The sequence below is a fragment of the Onychostruthus taczanowskii genome, unplaced genomic scaffold (genome assembly GCF_017590055.1).
Source record: "Onychostruthus taczanowskii isolate IOZ18803 unplaced genomic scaffold, ASM1759005v1 scaffold39, whole genome shotgun sequence".
Classification (NCBI taxonomy): Eukaryota; Metazoa; Chordata; class Aves; order Passeriformes; family Passeridae; genus Onychostruthus; species Onychostruthus taczanowskii.
Genome location: NW_024501348.1, coordinates 524491 through 544386, shown reverse-complemented (window position 1 = coordinate 544386; position 19896 = coordinate 524491). Strand labels below are relative to the sequence as shown.

Here is a 19896-nt window from a genome sequence, read left to right as displayed (position 1 = left end):
AAGTAGCATATTTGCAGTCCACTGGGCTGCAACATGAATACATCAAATAAAGAGCAGGCCAAGATGACTTTAATAGAGTTCCTGTGGTCCCTCACAGAGCCCAGGCTTAGGTAAGTTTTTTCTTTCTTGGAACTCTGTCAACAGAAACTTTCCCTGATGTTGGCTTTGTGACTTAGATTAGTTTCTAAGTGAACTTGAGTCTAATAAAGATGAGTATGTCAAGCTTTTTGCACTCATGAAGTGGCTTGGCTTTTCTGATTAGAAGACTTGGTGTGGTGTCAAGTGAAGGTCTGGCACCTTTCCCAGCAGAGTGGCTTGAGAAGGACTGCAGGGGATGCTGAGCAGGCAAGGCACAGGCGTGAAGGGCTCTCTTGCTCCCTGGGACAGCTGGCAGCCCAAAGGACCAGGCAGCCACTTCTTGCAGGGTTATCTTCAATAGGAGTGAAATTCCTAGTTCAGCTTTAACCTCCTGTGCCTCCGTGGCCTCTCTGGCTGTGGGTTATATGTGGTGTTTTCACCATTAACAGCAGGGAGGGAGGGACTGTGCTCCAAGCCTGTGTGGCTTGGACTGTTCAAGCACTGTGCTGGAAGCAGAAGCAAGTGTTGGAAAAACAATGTACTCGCTATCCAAGATGCAGATGTACTTTGATGTCTGCTCCAACTGTGCCACAACATATTTTTCCATCTCTTTTCTGCTGTTTTGAGAATGCACTCCATTGCTAAATCACATAATGTAACCTTGGAGAAGAAAAATCCTTTGGGTTAAGGCATTAGAATAAGAGAATTAATCTGGTTTGAAAATCCTGCCCTTCTGAGGGTCTACTTTTGTCATTTACTTAGTTTAGAAGATGAATATGGCAAAATATATTATTTATTAAAGTTGATATAGGCACTAGGCTGTAGCTTCTTTTACTCACACACTCATACATTAAAATTAATAGGAAAGAAGCTTCTAGCAGTTTAAACAGAATTTGCCTATATGGCAGTAGGAGTAGGAGTCTTTCCTGATTTTTGTAAATTATTTAGCACTGATACAAATATTTTAAACCTCAAAATTGTGGATTTTTTTTTTTTTTGCTTGCTTGCTTGTTAGCATTTTAAGCACACTTGTAATTTCAAGTGCTATTGGTATTTCCTTAGAGAAGCCAGAATGTCTTTTCTTGCAGCATCATAAAGCCTGTAATGGCTTTGATTTTATTTTGCCAATACTGATTATAGTTACTAATTGTTGCTGCCACTATAATCAGTGTATAAATGGGGAGAATTCTGGAGATTTTATGTACCACATTTTTGGGTGTTGATTAAACAAAACCTGAGTAAAGGTGTTAGAAATTGTGTTGATAAATATACAGATGTGTGCTGATCTCGTACATTGAAGTTTGTGTCTGCCATATGTTGATGAGAGTTATGTTTTCCTCCTTTGCACTGAAGGAAAGTTAGAACTGTGTTACAGTCCACCAGTGACTACTTCTACTACAAGTGAAATATGTGTTTGGGAGTTCAGTTTTCTTTCTTTTGAGCTTTTTCAGCCCTCCAATAGCTGCTAGACTGTTCACCCACACCCAATTTTCTTCCATGCCTCCGTAGTGTGGAGACATCATGTTCTGCTAGAGAACATGGTAACAATGTGCTGCAAAACCAGTGTAGAAGTCTAAGGCTCAGTTGGAGAGTGTTCCTGAAGCCAGATGACCTGTTCCACAGCCTTGTGTCACAATTGAGGAGCTTCTCCTGTATTTTCTAAATATAGATATAGATACCTACATTTGTAGGTTAAATTCCTAGCACTCATTTTTAAGTAGTGACCCAAAACGAATTTTAAAACTGTAATTGTCACAAATAGCAAGACAAGGTGATAAAAACAATATAGCTTTTATCTCTTAAGTCCTTTTTTCTGCCTTGGAGTGTCACAGATTAGGTGTGGGTCACACAGAGCACTGTAGTCAGATTGTGTTCAAACAGTAGCATGAGTTGATTTGGACAGGAGCTTCTAAACACATTGTGATTCACAGACCTCTGTTGCTTCCCTCAGACTCAGTGAAGCTTCTCTGCGTTCTGTCAAATGCCTACAGAGCATCCAGGTGGTGTGCAGGGTTTAGCCCTGCTTTCTAAACTCATACAATAAAATGAAGTCTTCCACAGCAAACTGACCTCAGACATGGAGGCTGGTAAGAGCCAGTAGCACCCTACACAGGAGACAGCCTGGGAATCACGTTGCCCTCCCCATTGCTGCTGCAGCTGCTTGTCAGAGGGGAAAGCTGGAAGTAGCCCTTCCGAAGATACCTTGAGGTGCAACACGTAGAGAATCCCAAGCAGGCTGCAATAAACTTAATTTGGAAAGGTTCAAAGGTTTTCATAAAAAAAAAGATGCAGGACAGATGAGTGGGGATAAAATAGTGTGGAATGGATAGAGAAAGTTTAGGTTCAAGATTCGGATAGATTGTACATCTCATATGAGTGCCAACAGAATCTTTGTATCAGAATCTTTGCAACCACTGCTGTAGTGGTTTAGGGAAAAGTTAAACATTACTGGTTTCAGTGAAACATTTTTTTACAACTCCAGGACTATTCTCAGTAGAGACATAATTCAGTATGAACCAAGTTGCATATGCCAAACTTAGTACAGCAGAGAAAATGTATTGTAACAGAGATGTCCATGCCTTCTGTGCAGATCATCACACATCCCAAATCCAGAAATGAATGCAGGTACCATTTCTCTGAAGTTATGTATGTGGTGTTAGTATGTGGCGTTGCTTGTGTATTTATACAGTATTTATTGGGGACCAAAGGCAGGACAATAAAATGAAAGCAGATGGATGAAGTTCTAAGATATTAATAAGGCATTAATATTAAACTTCCTCTAAAAGACTTGTGGTTACCAAGTCCTGGTTTACATTAGTGCCTGTCTTTTACAGAATCTGTAATGTCTGTCATTGCAGCCCAAGTGACACCTCTGTGATGCCATTTTAGATGTGAGTAAAGGCATGAATTTGTAGTTCCAAAAGTAACCAGTCTGTTGGATGCAAGTGCAGATAAGAACTCAGTTCTTATAAATTCTTCTACCTCAATATAGTAACCCACATATCATTTAGTTGATGTATGCTGAAGATAGCCTGAATTTCTCCTCAGTTTCAAGTGACTGAATGATGAGAGTGACATGCCTTTCATGAATCATTCGCATGGCTAAAGACACACAATAGGAAGTTGCCTGGTACAACTCAGTAGGGGACACCTGACACATGGATTTGGTGGATTTAGAACACCTGACTATAAAGCTCAATGATTTCAAGTCCAAAAACATTTTCAAATACATTTAATTATTGTCTTTTTTACTAGCAAGTCAAAATACATATAGCTAATGCATGTATTTGAAACTCAATACAGTATTTAACAGACTGAACTGCTGGTGCATTTTTGATACCCTTCACTGATTCTTTGTTTCACAGGGGTTCACAGTGAGGAAAAAGTGTTTCAAATTAATCTCAATAAGAAGGTGGTTTTGGTTTTTCATCTACCCCCTCTGACAGAATACAGAAACAGTAATAAATTTAATACATCATATGTGAAAGCCATGAATAAAAGCAGCCTTTATTTTCAGCTCCTTTATGTGACATTCCCAACAATAGTACAGGACCATAAGATTTAGCTGAAATTTTTCTTTAATCGCTCAGCTTGTTAAAAACACCCACTCCACTAGTTCTGTGTCAAAATGATTTAAAGTATCAAGTAGAGTTCGTCCTTATTCAGAACTAGTCAATGTCTTTGATAATGGCTTGGATGAAAGGATAATAAGGGATTTATGTTTCCAGAAAATCAGAAGGTCAAATGGTTTTTTAGTACTTTTGAAAATACAATTTGGATTGAGAATGATCTTGACTGGAGCAGTGGCCTAAAGTATTAGTAGAGAGTTGGATAATGATAGAGAAAGCATGACACTCTGTGTAAGTTCTGCAGAAAAAAATCATAAACAAAGAAACCAACCACAAAAAAAAAAAAAAAAAAAAAAAAAAGGTGAGAATAGTACTCAGACATAAGCTTAAATATGCATCAGCAACATCATAGTGCACTATGACACCACAGTCTTACATGGTGATATACAAGCAAGAATGGCATAGCTTGTTACCATCAAAGAGATTCTTCCAACCAATTCACTACTACTACAGCCTTAAGAGGAAGGTTATATCTGGTTTTCAACAGCAAACATTAAAGTTTTCAATAACAGAGAACTGTGAGTTAAGCAACAGAGATTTAGAAAATATGACCTAAGATGCATTGCAATACTTTTTTTGTTCACTGAGGAAGAAGTTCACACCAATATTATAATGCATCTGAGGTGGAGAAGAAAAAGAAGGTAACAAAATATTATTCATTCTGTATGGATGAAAAATTTTCTAGGGTTGCTCTGGAACATAAACCCAAAAGTGGAAAATGGAGCAATGAGTTTAAGGGTTTAAAGCTTCTGCATATGTTAGAGGAAAACCTGTCTGAGAGGATATCAGAGCATGGGAAAGGTTTTCCTGAGGAAGTTTTGGTATCTTCATTACTGGATGTTTTCCAAAATAACTTACACAACAATTCTTGAAATGGTTTAGGCCTTTCCTAACCTCTTTTTAGGACCAGTTTGATTTAACAAGCTTTATGTGATTTGAATACTATGTTTAATTTTGAATGTTGATACTAGCTGCAATTGCTGAATTGTTGCTTTCTGTCTGCCCCAAACTAGCTGGGCCTCTGTACTTCTCTCTTCTCTGACCTAATTTTTTTTTGTCACCTTACACCTTTCTCCACTTTATAAATAAAATAAATGAAGAAGAAAAAAAAAAAAATCTGAGAGGATATCAGAGCATGGGAAAGGTTTTCCTGAGGAAGTTTTGGTATCTTCATTACTGGATGTTTTCCAAAATAACTTACACAACAATTCTTGAAATGGTTTAGGCCTTTCCTAACCTCTTTTTAGGACCAGTTTGATTTAACAAGCTTTATGTGATTTGAATACTATGTTTAATTTTGAATGTTGATACTAGCTGCAATTGCTGAATTGTTGCTTTCTGTCTGCCCCAAACTAGCTGGGCCTCTGTACTTCTCTCTTCTCTGACCTAATTTTTTTTTGTCACCTTACACCTTTCTCCACTTTATAAATAAAATAAATGAAGAAGAAAAAAAAAAAAAAAGGAAGGATTCAGTATGTAATGTGTTAAATTTCTTGTAATGTGTTAAATTTTGTCATAAATAGGATGAAATATGGAAGGCAGAAAAGGCTTTTCTTTGTAATCTTCTGACATTAATCTTCTTTCTAGAGTGCCTATGGTGTCCACTGATCCCATAGCCCCTGTGTTAATATTATTTTTCCAGCAGCTTGATTCAGGGATAGTATGGTCTCCAGCAACACTGACAGATTGCACAAGGAGAGTATTGCGTAGTGGCTGATAATGCTGTGGAAATTGTTTCAGGGAGCTGGTGCAATGCAATGCTTTTGTATAGACACTGTATCTTTTTATATGGACTAACAGGCTTTCACAGTTGCTTTTTAGATGCATACATACCACGACTGAGGCAAGTATATATATCTGCTTTTGGAATGCAAGCAAATTTCAAAAGACCATATTTTGACAGAATTGTGTGCAAATAACATGTGTCTTGTTTTTCCCTTCCTTCCCCACCACTTTTAGCTGGCTGTGAGGTGGTTGGAACACAACTGCCGCTACCAGTATCTGGATGAACTTCTCCAGTACGTCCGCTTTGGCCTTATGGATGTGGATACACTGCATACTGTAGCTCTCACTCATCCTCTTGTCCAAGCCAGTGAAACTGCGACAGCGCTCATTAACGAGGCCTTGGCTTACCACCAGAGCGTCTATGCACAGCCAGTTTGGCAAACTGCAAGGACAAAGCCTCGCTTCCAGTCAGATACTCTTTATATTATTGGTGGGAAAAAGCGGGAAGTCTGTAAAGTGAAGGAGTTGCGATACTTCAATCCGGTAGACCAGGAGAACGTTCATATTGCGGGGATCGCCAACTGGAGCGAGCTGGCGCCTATGCCTGTGGGGAGGAGCCACCACTGTGTTGCTGTCATGGGAGACTTTCTTTTTGTAGCTGGTGGAGAGGTAGAGCACTCCACAGGGCGCACGTGTGCCGTGAGAACTGTCTGTCGATATGACCCCCGCACTAACTCCTGGGCGGAGATAGCTCCGATGAAGAACTGCCGGGAACACTTTGTGCTGGGAGCTGTGGATGAGTACCTCTATGCCGTAGGGGGCAGAAACGAATTGCGTCAAGTGTTGCCCACAGTCGAACGCTACTGCCCCAAGAAGAACAAGTGGACCTTTGTACAGTCCTTTGATCGATCGCTCTCATGCCATGCGGGATATGTGGTGGATGGTCTTCTTTGGATATCAGGTAGAAAACGTTTCACACAGTTTGAGGTACTAACAAAATACCAAAATACTGTCTTGAATTAAAGTAATAAATCTTTGGTTTATATGTCATGATAACTTTTCTCTGCGGAGAGAACAAGGAACTGAAACCTCATTAGAAGTATAGGAGCGTAATGTATCTTGTACATTACACTCAGTATTTCAGAGCTGCTGATATCATATGTGCTATCTCCAGTTGCCATTCATAAATCACAGTGAACTGGAATGATAATGCACTTTTGGACAAATTTCCCTTGATAAATTCTATGAGCTTCCTAAAAACAAACAAAAAAGGACATTGTTTCTGTAATATGATCTGGTACTTTTGACAGTCACAGGACCCGAGGGAATGGCCTGAAGTTGTGTCAGGGGGAGATTTAGGTTGGATATCAGGGAAAGGTTCTTCACCCACAGGTTTACTGGGCACTGGAACAGGCTCCCCAGGGAGGTGGTCATAACATCACCCTGACAAAGTTTGGGACGCGTTTGGACAATACTTTCAGGCACATAGTGTGGTTCCTGCGCCTGTGCAGGGCCTGGAGTTGGACTTTGATGATCCTTGTGGGTCCCTTCAACTCAGAATATTCTATAATTCACTTATTCCTGATGATGAAATGGAAAATTAAGTGCTTGTTAACTTGTGTTGTTCCAGGGCTTGAAGGCAAATGTATGATTTACTCCCACTTGCTTTTCACAATATTGAAACACACCAAGATGACCATTTTTAGAAATCATCCATGGCTCTGTCCATAACAAGTGCACAAGGCTGTCTGGATGTAATCATGGCTTTACAGCACAGATAGATGAATGTATAGACCCTGTAATCCTAAAAGAACATGTCATTTGCAATTGAGTCTTTACTTGTTATGTTCCATTGATGGTGGTGGGAGGATTTAGTTACCCTGGTCCTCGTAGTGGGTATTAGTTATTTTGGAATATGGCTGATGCTGTCTACAGAAGATTTGACAGAAAAATATTCCTCCTTTACTAAGAAGTGTGTCATGGAAGGTTATATAGTTATAATATTTATTAAGGAAGCTAATGAGTAAATGGGGCCAGCCCTTGAGGTAAATGTTCAGTGATTGGCATCTTCACCGTAGATACCCTCTAGGGATTTTAATATGGTCTGGAATGCCTGTGGTGAAAGGATGGAATATGAATGGAAGATTAAGTTAGCTTCTTAGGCCTGTACTGTGCTTCTCAAAGTGTGCCATTCAGGCTAGCGGATGTACCTTTCTGTCCCTATGGATTAAGTGCCTCATGGGAATGGATTGCCAAGCATTGGTACGGGAATTAGCAAGTATCTCTTTTAATACATATGCACTAAAGTTGTGAATGATGACTTTGGAATTAGAAGCAGGACAGAGCACAGCAAATCACCAAGATCCTTGGCAGGTCCTTTGGGTCATTTTCTTTAGTGACCATAATTTAGGGAGTCTTGTAGAGTTGTGTTGTGTGAATCCTGAGGTGAGACCCAGGTAGAGTACAGGGACAGGATTTCTGCGTTAGGCTACCAGCTGGGTGTATTCAGAGCATTATTGTGTTTATTCACTACTTTTCCTATTTTATTAGCGGAGAGGGATGTGTGTCTGCAGCGGGCACTTCAAATACATGGATGTTACTACTGCTGTGTCTTGATTGCTGATTTTTTTTTTCTTATTTTGTGGTTTACATTTGTCAGTATTTATGAGGAATAGGACCTTTTAAAAAATGGTGTTACGCGTTTTCACATAAAATCATTGAATGTGCACTAGAAATCCATCAGTGTGGTCTTTCCTCCAGTAAATGAAAAAAGTAATATTTTTTTGTCTTAATCTCATGAAAAAAGAACCCCAAACAACAAAACAATCAACACTCAAAGAAGTATTTGATAGCAGTTTTAAGTCAAAAAAGGCCTGGTTGAAGATTAAATTTAATCTTTCCAGATTTGCTAGGGAAGGGCGAAATTATCCTAAGGATTAATTCATGTGCTTAGTTATGTAGGTGAAATGCATGCATGCCTGTGTGTTTTAAATTCCACTTGTGTTTAGAAAATGATGCAGTGTGATATTGTGTTCAAGGCTATGCCTCTAACAGAGCTGTAGAATCAGTAGAAGAGGTAAGTGGAAACCCACTGGATGAATTCTTTAAAATGGGGCAAAGCAACAAAATATATTTTATCAGTATTGTTTCATTTATATTTGAAAATGCTGCCAACAGTGGAATAAAGTAGACACAGCTTTTCATTTTGGTAGGTTCTGAGAAAATGCTTAGAAAGTTTTGAGTCGCTCAATTATGACAGGTTATTATGAAGTATGAGAGCGCACTTACTGTACTACACTTCAGTAGATATAGATCTGAATTCTGTCCTCTCACACTAAAACCTGGTTGTGTGTTGAATAGAGTCATTTTAAAAAGAAAAGTGGATGGAGATGTAATAACTATAGCTAGCTTTCTATTATTAATTAATTGCTTAGGACCAGAATGGAGCTTGTGGTACACGTACATTCAGGGGCAGGGGAATAGTACAGAGAGATGTTTTATTGTATCATAGTCACTGTTGGAAATCCACTGTTCATCATTGAATATATGATGTTAGCATAAAAGTAATTAGTAATGCAGGAGGGAACCTAATTTTGAAGTATGTGGCCTAAAATTAAGTAATTAAAAAATTAGTCTGAGTTAGAAATGTTTCTGAGCTGTATCCCTGCTGCTTTTTCTGGGAAATACAGGTCATCAACAAAGAGCTCTCAAAGTCAGTCTGCTGCTACCAGCTGGCAAGGGAACCATGGAAATGTGCCCAATTTTTTAGTGAGGGAATAAATTAAATGGTGATAATAAAAGTTTCTAGCCCTTCTATTTGTGGAGAGCATCATCAAAGCTTGATCTGCACACTGACCATTTACTTACTCAGTGCCTCTGCTACAGCCCCGTGCCCTCTTAAAGGCTTTGCTGATCAAAAGCTAACTAGACTAAAGGGATTTCAGTCATTATTGGGATTTATTTTCAGCTTTGCTTTCATGCTCCTTTGGGACAAATATGACAAGGATTCAAAACTAATAGATAATGAAATAATGGCAAAGGCAGCAGGAAAAGAAAATGGACAAAACAAGCCACTGTATGAGTTTACACACTGGCAATAGTAGGTGGGTGGCTGGTGTTCAGGTGACAGAGGGACTCCTAAGCTGCCACCACCTCTTTGGGGTTTTTAACCTGACAGAAGCAGAATAAAAGAGGGAGCCTTTTGAATACTGGAACTAGTCAGTCCCTCTGCTCAGCACAAGTGGGTTCAGCCCTTGAGTTTTTCAAGCTCCATATTTTCATATTTATATTATTTATTGTTTTTCCCCCACAGTCCTCATTTTATTTTCTTATTTAAAGAAAAACAAAGCATGAGAATTTAATAAAATAATGTGCTGGTTTTGACTGGGATAGAGTTAATGTTCCTCATAGCAATTAGTCTGGGCAATGTTTTGGATTTGTGCTGGAAACAGGAATGTTCTTGTTATTGCTGAGCAGTGGTTCTACAGAGTGAAGGTGATTTTACTTCTCACCCCACCCCACCAGTGAGGAGCCCAGTGGGCAAGGGCTTGAGAGGGGACACAGCCAGGACAGCTGACCCCTGCTGACTGAAGGGATATTCCAGATCATGTGCTGTCATGCTCAGCATGTAAAGCTGGGGGAAGAAGGAAGAAATGGGGGGTGTTCATAGTGCTGATGTTTGACTTCCCAAATCACCATTGTGCTTGATGGATCCCTGCTCTCCTGGAGATGGCTGAATACCTGCCTGCTCGTAAGAAGCAGTGAATTAATTCCATGTTTTGATTTGCTTGTGTGCATGGCTTTTGCTTTACCTCTTAAACTCTTTATCCCAACCCACAAATTTTCTCAGTTTTACTTTTCCAATTGTCTCCCCATCCCATGCTGGGGGAGTGAATGAGTGGCTGTGCGAGGCTGAGATGCTGACAGGGGTTACACTACAACAAATAGTTCTCTGTACTGACATTGCATTGGGCAGATAGTTTGGAAATTTTATAGAAAGGTAATTTATAGAAAGGCCCCAGTTAACATCTGGTGTCATGACCAATTTCACAAACGAATTGCATGCCACAATGCTTGTAAAGTGAAGTATTTCAGTGAAAGAAAAACTAAGTACACTAAACACTTTGGAGTTCAACATGACTAACAATCACTATCTCTAAAAGCGGGGAGATATTTTCCATAAGAGTGAGGACTTGAACTATGCCCATTTCCCAGCATCCTCTGTGGAATGCACATGTAAATCTGGAGACCTCCTTTTCTATCCACGTTAACCTTCCTCCACCACTATATATGTCTAGTGCCCCTGGGGACATCGAGGGACAGGGGACCTCTGCCAGACATTCCAACTCTGGGCCATTCCTGCACCTGCATCTTGGGATAATGACATTTCCCCTTGCTTTAGGTGCTCCAGAGATTAGCACATGAAAAGTCTTGTTTAAAACAAAGTGTTACACTGGTGTTTTGCGGAGGCCTAAGTTGTCTGACCCTGTGTGTCAGCTAGAATAACATCTTGACATGCTCACAGAAACTCAGCTTGGGGGAAGGAGGTAAACAAACCATCTCTGTAAAGTTGCTTTGTACTCAGTATAGGGGATAATTTTTTTTCTTACAAAATTCAAGATTCATTCTTTTTTGGTTTTTAAACTGTTGGTTTTTTTCCTAATGGTGAAGATTTTGACCAAGGAAATGATGGTGGTAACATATCTCCAAGAATATCAATCACTGAGTTTGCGAGTGATTTGGGATGAAAAGTATGACCTTACCATCAGTATTCTGTCATGAAGTAAAGAATTTTTTCTCAGGAAAAGTCTATAAAATTATTTTATGAAAAATAGATCTGGAATAATAGGAGTTTACAGAATCCATCCAAATCAAGTTTTACAGTGTGGCTGGCACAGAATTTGCTGGGAATGGGAAGTTGACAAGTACCTAAAAATTGCCTTAGTGGCCCAGTCTTAGTCTCCTTATGTTTCATATATATAGAGACTTCATTTTTGCTGTATTTGAGTGAATGATCTCCTTTTAGTGATGGACATTACTGGTTTGACGCCACTGATTCTCCTTAGATTGAATGTAAACATCCAGCATTAGAGATTTAAACAAAGCTAGGGCTTGTGCCCCTCTTGTTTGTGGCTCGATTGCATCTGGAGTCAAAGAGCACTAAGCAGAGCTGCTGTTGGCCTCTTCCAGGGGACTCCTTACCTTGGGAGAATGTGCTCCAGCTCAGCTCTCCTCACTGCACCTGGGCTGGCTGCAGTAAGAGACAGCAGGTTTGCTTTGCACGTTGACGAGGGATTGTTTTGTGTTTAACACACAGACACCTAAGAGAGGAGAGATTTCTGTTTTAAAATAGCAGAGCACCTTAGGGTACATGTCATGGGTTTCTATATATTCCCTGGATTTGCTGGAGGGAGCACACATGGAGCTCTTTGCCAACATGTAGTTTTACACGTCTCCCAGTGAACTCGGATTCCCGCACGCAGCCTCACACTTTGGGACTGCGGAGAGAGCTGTGATATTTTCTGGGGGATTTGGATTGGATTAGGTTTCTCAAGTCATATGGGGGCCTTGCTAGGCCACGTTATAAATATGGTTTATAAATTGTCATTGAGGAAAATGTTGAATCTACTGCCTCCTACCCTTCTGTTTTTAGAAGTGTGTCTTGAAGTGTGTCAATGTGCTTTGTGTAGTGTTTGGGAGGACTGTAATAACACAAAATGTTTATCAAGTGTGGGAAAGGGATGGATGAGGTGTATTTCGGTATCCTTGAGCAATTTCCCCATGTAGAGGGGCACTGTTGCACGAGTTGGGAATTTACAGGTCTTGAAAGGCTTAAAAAGCAACATTTACAGCCTACAAGGGAGTGAGAGACAGTTATTGTGGCAGCGTAAAAACACTGTGAGCCCACGGGGCAGATGATGGCCCTTCCATGAGGGTGTTCTCCTGTCTGTAAGAGCAAGAAAGTCTTGTCCTGAAGGTGCTCCTTGCTTCCCAGAAACTGGAGTCCTCAAAGCAAACTGCTCATGTAAAGTGGTGTAATCATCACTGTTTACAAAAACAGCAAATGCTGACCAAACTGTAAATTTTCTGTCATTTAACCAGACAGACATTATATTTTCTCTTTCTCTAACTGCTGGGTTACTACCACATTAGCTGTTATTGCTTGACATTAAATTTAATAGCATAGTTTGTATTTTTAACTACTTTCTCTCATTATGATGGCTCTCTATCCTCTCCTTTCCTCATAGAAAACATGACAGAGAAGTGTAAGAAATTCTCTCAGAACTACCCCAGTTCTTTTCTGAGAAAATATGTATTATTTTTAGTACCATTTAAACTCTTTTTCCCCTTCTTTTCTTATTTTTAAGAGACATATTGCTGCTCTTTCGCCCTTTCCAAGCTGTCTGTAGTATTTTAAAAAAAATAGTTCAAGAGGACATTGCAAACTTGTTAAATCTGAATTTTGGCAGAAAATTTTAAACTTTTGCTATAGCACTTCAAAGTTAGAAGGAACTAGAGTTTGAAAATTGATGCAGATATAAGATGGCATATTTAATGACAGATGTATCTATAGAAACCTGTTAAGATGCAGATTATCCCCCTGGGGAGGGGAGATCAAAACTGCCAATCTATAAAATATACTTGTTAGGGGAAGGCATGGAATCTATCTCTGCGAGCACTTTGATTGCAGGGGACAGTGTAGCAGCATGTGGCATCATAACCTAAGAGCAGACAAATCAGCTTGATGACTTTCAAAGCCAAGAATACTGCTGGAGGCAAGGGTACTCCAGTCTAGAAGAAATTAAAACATATAGAGACTGTTATTAATTCCAGATCTATTTTTGTGTAGTCAAATCTGTATGCAAATCCTTAGCATCTCATTTTGGCAGATTAATCTAAAAGTGAAGAGCGGTATGTGAAGGGAATGTAATGATAAAACACCAGAGATGAGCAATATTGCAAGGAAAAAGATGTAAGCTGTGTACTTGATATGAGGCGCCCTTTGTGAAGGGAAGGAAATAATTTTCCTTATTTTATTACTTTATGAGGAAACAACACTCTTCTTTCTCTTCTTCCTTCACATCTTTCCCCCCAAATTAAGGTGTCCTTTCAGAATGGAAACGTATGACCCAAATTGTGTTTCAAATGTGTCTCCTGTAGTTTAACATTCTGGAGGTATCAATCCAAATAACTATGATTTTTATTTTTCAAAGTACTAGTCGGATGTCTCATTTTAGACATTGTGCTGGGAGTGAAAATAACTATATGTAAAAAAAAAAAAATCAAATTACAAAACAGATATTAGAAAAGATTGTTTTGTCTGGCTGGCTGATGCCCATTAGGAATGTGGAGGCTGCACAACAGTGTGGAAACACATAACAGATTGTGAGATCAGACACAGGAGCAGTCTTTGCTTTCCAATGCCTGTGTGTGCATTTCACATGTGCTTTGATGGGCAGGGTGTGGCATAGTGTGATGGAAACAGTTTGGACAGACTCCGTCTCATCCCGGCTATCTCTGAGCTGGGAGTTTGGGCTCCCATCCCTCTGGAGGTGCCCAGCACAGGCTGGTGCTTGCAGAGATGCACCCAAGTAGCAGCATCGTTTCTCCTTGCTGCTGCAGTTGAAGAAAAGACTCTAAAATAGATACATCTGTAGTTTCTGCTATAGATTCTTGGCCCCACTTAAGTTTTTGTGAGTGATCAGAGGGTAATTCTATGTCAGCAAGTAGCTCAGCCCAGTAGGAGCAGATCAGCAGGTAAAACCTTAGTACTAAGTTCTCTGTGTTTACTCCATGTACCTTTCACATGTTTTTGCTTTTGTTCTGGTCCTCTGGCTCAAATGTTCCCAGCACTCAGATGGTACAAAGCCAAAAGACCAGTTATTATTTCCCTCCTTTATGATGCCAGGAACTGGAGCATGGCCAGAGCACATCTGGAGCAGAGCTTCTGGTTTAACTTGAATGCACACCAGTCCCAACCTACAGCCTAAAATGACATAGGGGAGGTGACAGAGTTACTTCAAAATCACAATATGGCTCTGAACCAAAATGCTGCCCTCAGCCTAGCTGGAGGCTGGCAAAATGAGAATTCTCCAGCACAGAGCTTGGGGATAAAAGGGAAAAACCAACCCAGCAACCTTAGTGGGACTGGGTCATAGCTCAGCCAACAGGAATGTAAGTCACTGTGGCTGAAACAGGGTATGCCCTGACAAAAAGGGAAGTGTCAACAAAATAAAACATAATAAGATGAAGATCCTTCCTCTCATTGCTGCGGATTTTGTCCACTATTGGTATGTGCCATTAAAACTGTAATGTAAATAGTTTGTCTGTCAGTATGAGTGTCACTGGTGTGTGGCCACTGACATGCCCCAGTTCTGTCCAGACCTCGTGGCAGGATGAAGGTGAGGCACAGCTTGCAGGTGTTATTTCTGATTTCATCTTTCCATGGGCCCAGCTTGGTGACAGAGGGAGACTGGGAGCTGTGGCAGTGCTGCAGTGACCCCAGGAGGCTTCAGCACATTCAAAAACATGTTTGCACAGGTAAGATTACAGACTGAAGAAGTTTTCTGTGTTTACTTAGTGAAATTTGCCATTGAAAACCAAACAAGAAGAGGATGATTTGGCATTAAGTGTCTCTTTACTGTGTTGAGGTAAACAGCTGATTTCCAGCATCTAGTTGGGTCAGAGTCTATTCTGAGCTTTTCTGAGGTGCTTCACACCATGATTTCCTGACCACTATTGAAAAGTAAATGGTAGGGCTGTTTCTGGTCACTGAGGAACCTTCCCACCTAAGTTTACAACTAAATGAGATGTTTCCTATAACACAAATTAAGCACAGAATTTCTTTCAAATATATAGATAAGCACAGTTGCACAGGCTTGAACTTTTAACTGGCATTGGTATCCCCTGTCATGTTTTTGGTAAGGCAGAGCTTCTCTCTGACCTCTTCCTTCTCATTGGTGCAAGCCCACCTTCTCTTCTTTTAAACCCTGTCACACACTGTATGTTCCTTGGAACAGGAATGGTTTTTATTTTTGTGTCTTGATGAACTTTGAATGCACAGTTATGTATAAAGAGATCCATTGATCCATTTTTTACTCAATTTTGGCCCATAAAATTAACTCTACAAAGGAAGTGTATAGGGGCTGTTTGTTGATGCTGCTCTGCGTTACTGTATGCTTGACAAATGGAGCTGCTTTTTCCCTTGTAACCAGATTAAGTGCAGTGGAATGTAAGCAGATATGGTGGTATGTAGTGTAATTATTATCTGCAGATGAACTCTAGAATTGGTTATTTTACTGTACGTGATCTTGGTCATGGCTTTGCCTGTATGAAAAAATGTAACCTGTATAAACTCTTTTATAGGAGGAGTAACAAATACTGCACAATATCAAAATAGACTCATGGTCTATGATCCTAAGCAGGTGAGTATCTGTGTTATTTATGTTTTGTTTTGCTTCAAGCAGATCTCTTGGCAAATACATACAAAGATTTTGTAAGGCTAAAAGTGCTGACCATTTGAATTAGTGGTGTTTTGAATTCACTTTGTACTGATGTGTGAGTTTAACAGAGTGATGGAGACCCTGACAACTTATTATGTTTTTTAAGCCTGTAGGAATTAGAAACATCCTAGGTTAAATATAGAAATGGGCTTTAAATCCCCTGTATTTATCAGTATTTATTTTGCTTGTTCTTTTTTTATTTGTAATCCAGCAGCCCTGGGCAATGTATACTCAGACTCAGTGTTCCAAAACCACTCCTTGTCATTGGCATTTCTGTTTTGAATTGCATATATGAGTCTTTTTGTTTCCTGAATACTTTGAGAACTGTACTACCTGCCTGTGACTTACTCTGCTGACTGCAAGGGTGCCTATCGTTTCATTACCCAAGCACCTAAAATATCTTTTAGGGATTATTTCATACATAATGTATGTGTTTTGATTAGGTTAGCACGGCTCAGTAACCGTTTCAGAGGGTTAGGGCATGGTTATGCCCTCTTGCTTGTATTAGGAATTAAAAGTCCTAAGCTTGCAATCAGAGTTGCATAGCCTGATTTACACCCACGTGGAAGAGTATTGACTTTTCTGATTGTAGGATAGGGGCTTTGATTGCTGTATTTGGAGCAAAATTGTGCCAGGAGATACTTCTATGTGGTTCCCACTGACTATTTAAAGCATTGCACAAATGAGGCCTGAAGGAGAAAACAGGAGATGACACATCTGCCTCGTGCTTTTCGAGGTGCAGTTTTGTCATTGGCTACAAATGCTGACTGTCCTAAATCCAAGTAGCAATTACAGGCAGCAATCCTACTTTGCTTGTGAGGAGGACACATATTTGGATACCCTGTCTCTATTGTGTACCTTTCACTTGGGATTCTTCCCTTGCTGATGTGAAAGTTGCACCCCGAGTTACCTTGGGCTGCCTCAGTGTGCCATGCTGACGGCGAGGGGCCTGGCGCGTGAAGAGTTACAGAGGAATTGTGCACTTGCATTCTTCAAACGACGTCTGCTTCGTGTTTGTACACACAAGCTCTTTTTAAAAATTCTGCTGGCATATTGTTTACGGTGGGTACTGGAAACCATCACATCTGCTTGCATCTCGCACGGAATCTCAATAGCTCCATCACGGAGCCGCGGCGCCCGCTCCCGCGCGAGGCCTTTGTGGCGAGTCGATAATGCCTGCCATCTGCCACCGAGCACACAGCTACCTGCCAGCAAGCCGGCTGAGCTGACCTCTGCCTCCCCACCGCTGATTAGTATTCACACGCCGCCTTATTAGAAATGACCCTGCCAGGCCCCTCTGTTTCGCTGCCTTTGCAGTGCTTTGAGGCTCACCTGGCAGGCACTGCAGTGGAGGAAGCTAAAGATATAATCAGGGGATGCAGGCAGGCTTTGCAAAGCAGATGGTGTCTATAGTCTGATGTTAAGAGACTGGACTACTAATGCAAACATTAATGCCTAATATTCAACTATTACACATTGAAATGTATAGCTATATATTGTGGAGGTTAAAAGGCAGAAGGCTTAGAGGCTCTGGAGTTGCTGCACATGTGTCACAAAAAATTTCCTTACGGATTTTTAACTTCCTCCACTTAAATTAATCTTATCCCTTGCCAGGTCGTTTGATTTGGTAGGCATAGCAGGAGCAATTGTTTTCTCAGGTATAAAATACTCTGCTTTAATCCCTTTTCTTCCATATCTTCCATATCTTCCTGCCTCTCCCTGAAACAGGTAAAATTCTTGGATATTATTAATGAGTAAGAAAAATAGGGAAAAGATTGGAACTTTGTAAGTTGCCACAAATAAAGCGTTGACATTAAACCAAATGAATCATTTGAAAAGATTCTTTAGGAAATTATTTTTCCTGTTGCTTTATTCCCCAAGGATAAGATCAAATAAGCTTCTGAATAACAAAAGGCAGAAGAATCTCTTCTCACATAACAGAGCTCATTGGTACAGATAATTTTAGCACTGGATACAAAGGAGACATTTAATAGTCTGGTTTAAGGAAAATTTGCTACTGAGTTATAAAGGGAAAAAAAAAAAAAACCCTTTGAAACCTGATGAGCCAGACAAAAAAAATAGAGCAAGAAATGCCATTAAATTAGTGAACTTAAATATGAGAACCATAAACCATGTGTTGAAAGTCCACTGAATAAGGATTTATTCGGTGTTAGAACCAACACACACGTCTAGCATATGGCCAGAACCACTATATGCACTTGTGGTTCCTGGGCAAGGGTAAGACGAAGCCAGTACTGCGCTACTGTTCGTTGCACTGCCACTGTAGGTGTGCCTTCGAGCAGCGCTCAGACAAGCTCCCTCTCTCTCCAGAACAAGTGGTTAAGCCGTAGCCCGATGCTGCAGAGGAGAGTGTACCACTCCATGGCCGCTGTCCAGAGGAAGCTGTACGTGTTAGGTGGGAACGACCTCGACTACAACAACGATCGGATCCTGGTCCGTCACATCGACTCCTACAGCATAGACGCCGACCAGTGGACCCGTTGCAGCTTCAACATGCTCACAGGTGAGCGTTGTACAAAAGGGGAACTCGCTGCTGTTGAACTGAAACATCTTTTCCCTTTAGATGCCTTTAGTCTGTGGAACTCCATGAGTTTGCAACAAGTGCTTCCAATTTAGGGATCACTGTTAGCCAAGAAGACACTTTTCATTACAGTTCTGGCATTCAGTGGTCTACAAAGCATTTGTTTTCGTACATCATACATTAAATTTTGAAGAAGTTGCAGATAAATTTCATTTAATAAAGCAGTCAAAAATAATTTGTCATAATTGTTACTAGTACTGTTTTCTAATTCTGCAAAAGCTTTCTAATTCTAATTCTCCAAAAGCTTTCCTGTGGTATTGGTTTAGCTCCCTGTGTGAGTGTGCAAGAGACTGATGTGTCTTTACCATGTAGCATTGTTTTGTAGTGGTTTCTGCTGGCATTATAGGGCAAAGCTTTACTGAAATCTGTTAACTCTCACGTATTTCTAAACAGTGATAAATTAATAAATTACCCAAAAAGATGTGTCCTTGTTGGAATTCCATCAAGTCAGAAATTAATTGAGCCCTTAGCTAACTACAAGATCTGTAAAGTTCTTCTTCGCTTATTAGGAAGAACTGTTACAGCTGGAACTTGCAAAACACTGCAGCTCACTGTCCCTGCCACCCAGTCCACCAAAGTTCACCTGCACCTGATACAATTCCCAGATGATCCCCTTGAATCCCAGGGAGAAACATAGAATGATAGAATGGTTTAGGTTGGAAGGCACCCTAAAGATCGTCTAGTTCCCACCTCCTTCCATGGGCAGGGACACCTCCCACTGGACCCGTACTGCTCAAAGCCCCATCCAACCTTGAGCACTTCCTGGGACTGGGTATCCACAACTTCTCTGGGCAGCCTCACCACCCCACCCTTATGGTAAATACGTTCTTCCTAATATTTAATCTAAATCTACTCCCTTCCAGCTTGAAGGCAATCCCCCTTGTCCTGTCATTACATGCCCTTTTAAAAAGCCCCTCTCCAGCTTTTTGGTAGGCTCTGTGTTTGTAGTGGAAGGCCACAGTTAGGTCACACTGAAGTGTTCTCTTCTTTAGACTGAACAGACCCCAATCTTATCAGCCTTTTATCCTTGGAGACATGCTCCATCTCTCTAATTAACTTGGTGGCCTCCTCTGGACTTGCTCCAACAGGTCCAACTATCCTTCCTGTAGTGAGGTCCCCAGAGCTGGGAATAGCACTCCAGGTGGGGGTCTCACCAGAGTGGAGCAGAGGGACAGAATCACCTCCCTGAACCTGCTGGCCACACTTCCAGACAGGCATGTGACACATTTTTAGAGAAGCACCAACAGTAGGGTTGCTTGATTTCCAAGTCAGGCCATCAGAGTACTTGATGGACACTAGGGAGAGAGGCATAGATTAAAAAAGACTTGCACATGGTCAAACAGAACTAGTTTTAGATGTG

General features: G+C 40.6%; 1 protein-coding gene across 1 annotated transcript in view; it reads left to right on the top strand.

Annotated features, from left to right (window-relative positions):
* Positions 1 to 19896, top strand: part of KLHL32 (kelch like family member 32) — a 119567-nt gene that overhangs the window by 96897 nt on the left and 2774 nt on the right. The window contains exons 7-9 of the mRNA XM_041412337.1: positions 5667 to 6393; positions 15798 to 15856; positions 18266 to 18458. Coding sequence (XP_041268271.1) covers positions 5667 to 6393; positions 15798 to 15856; positions 18266 to 18458 — 979 coding nt within the window. The remainder of the gene's footprint in view (positions 1 to 5666; positions 6394 to 15797; positions 15857 to 18265; positions 18459 to 19896) is intronic.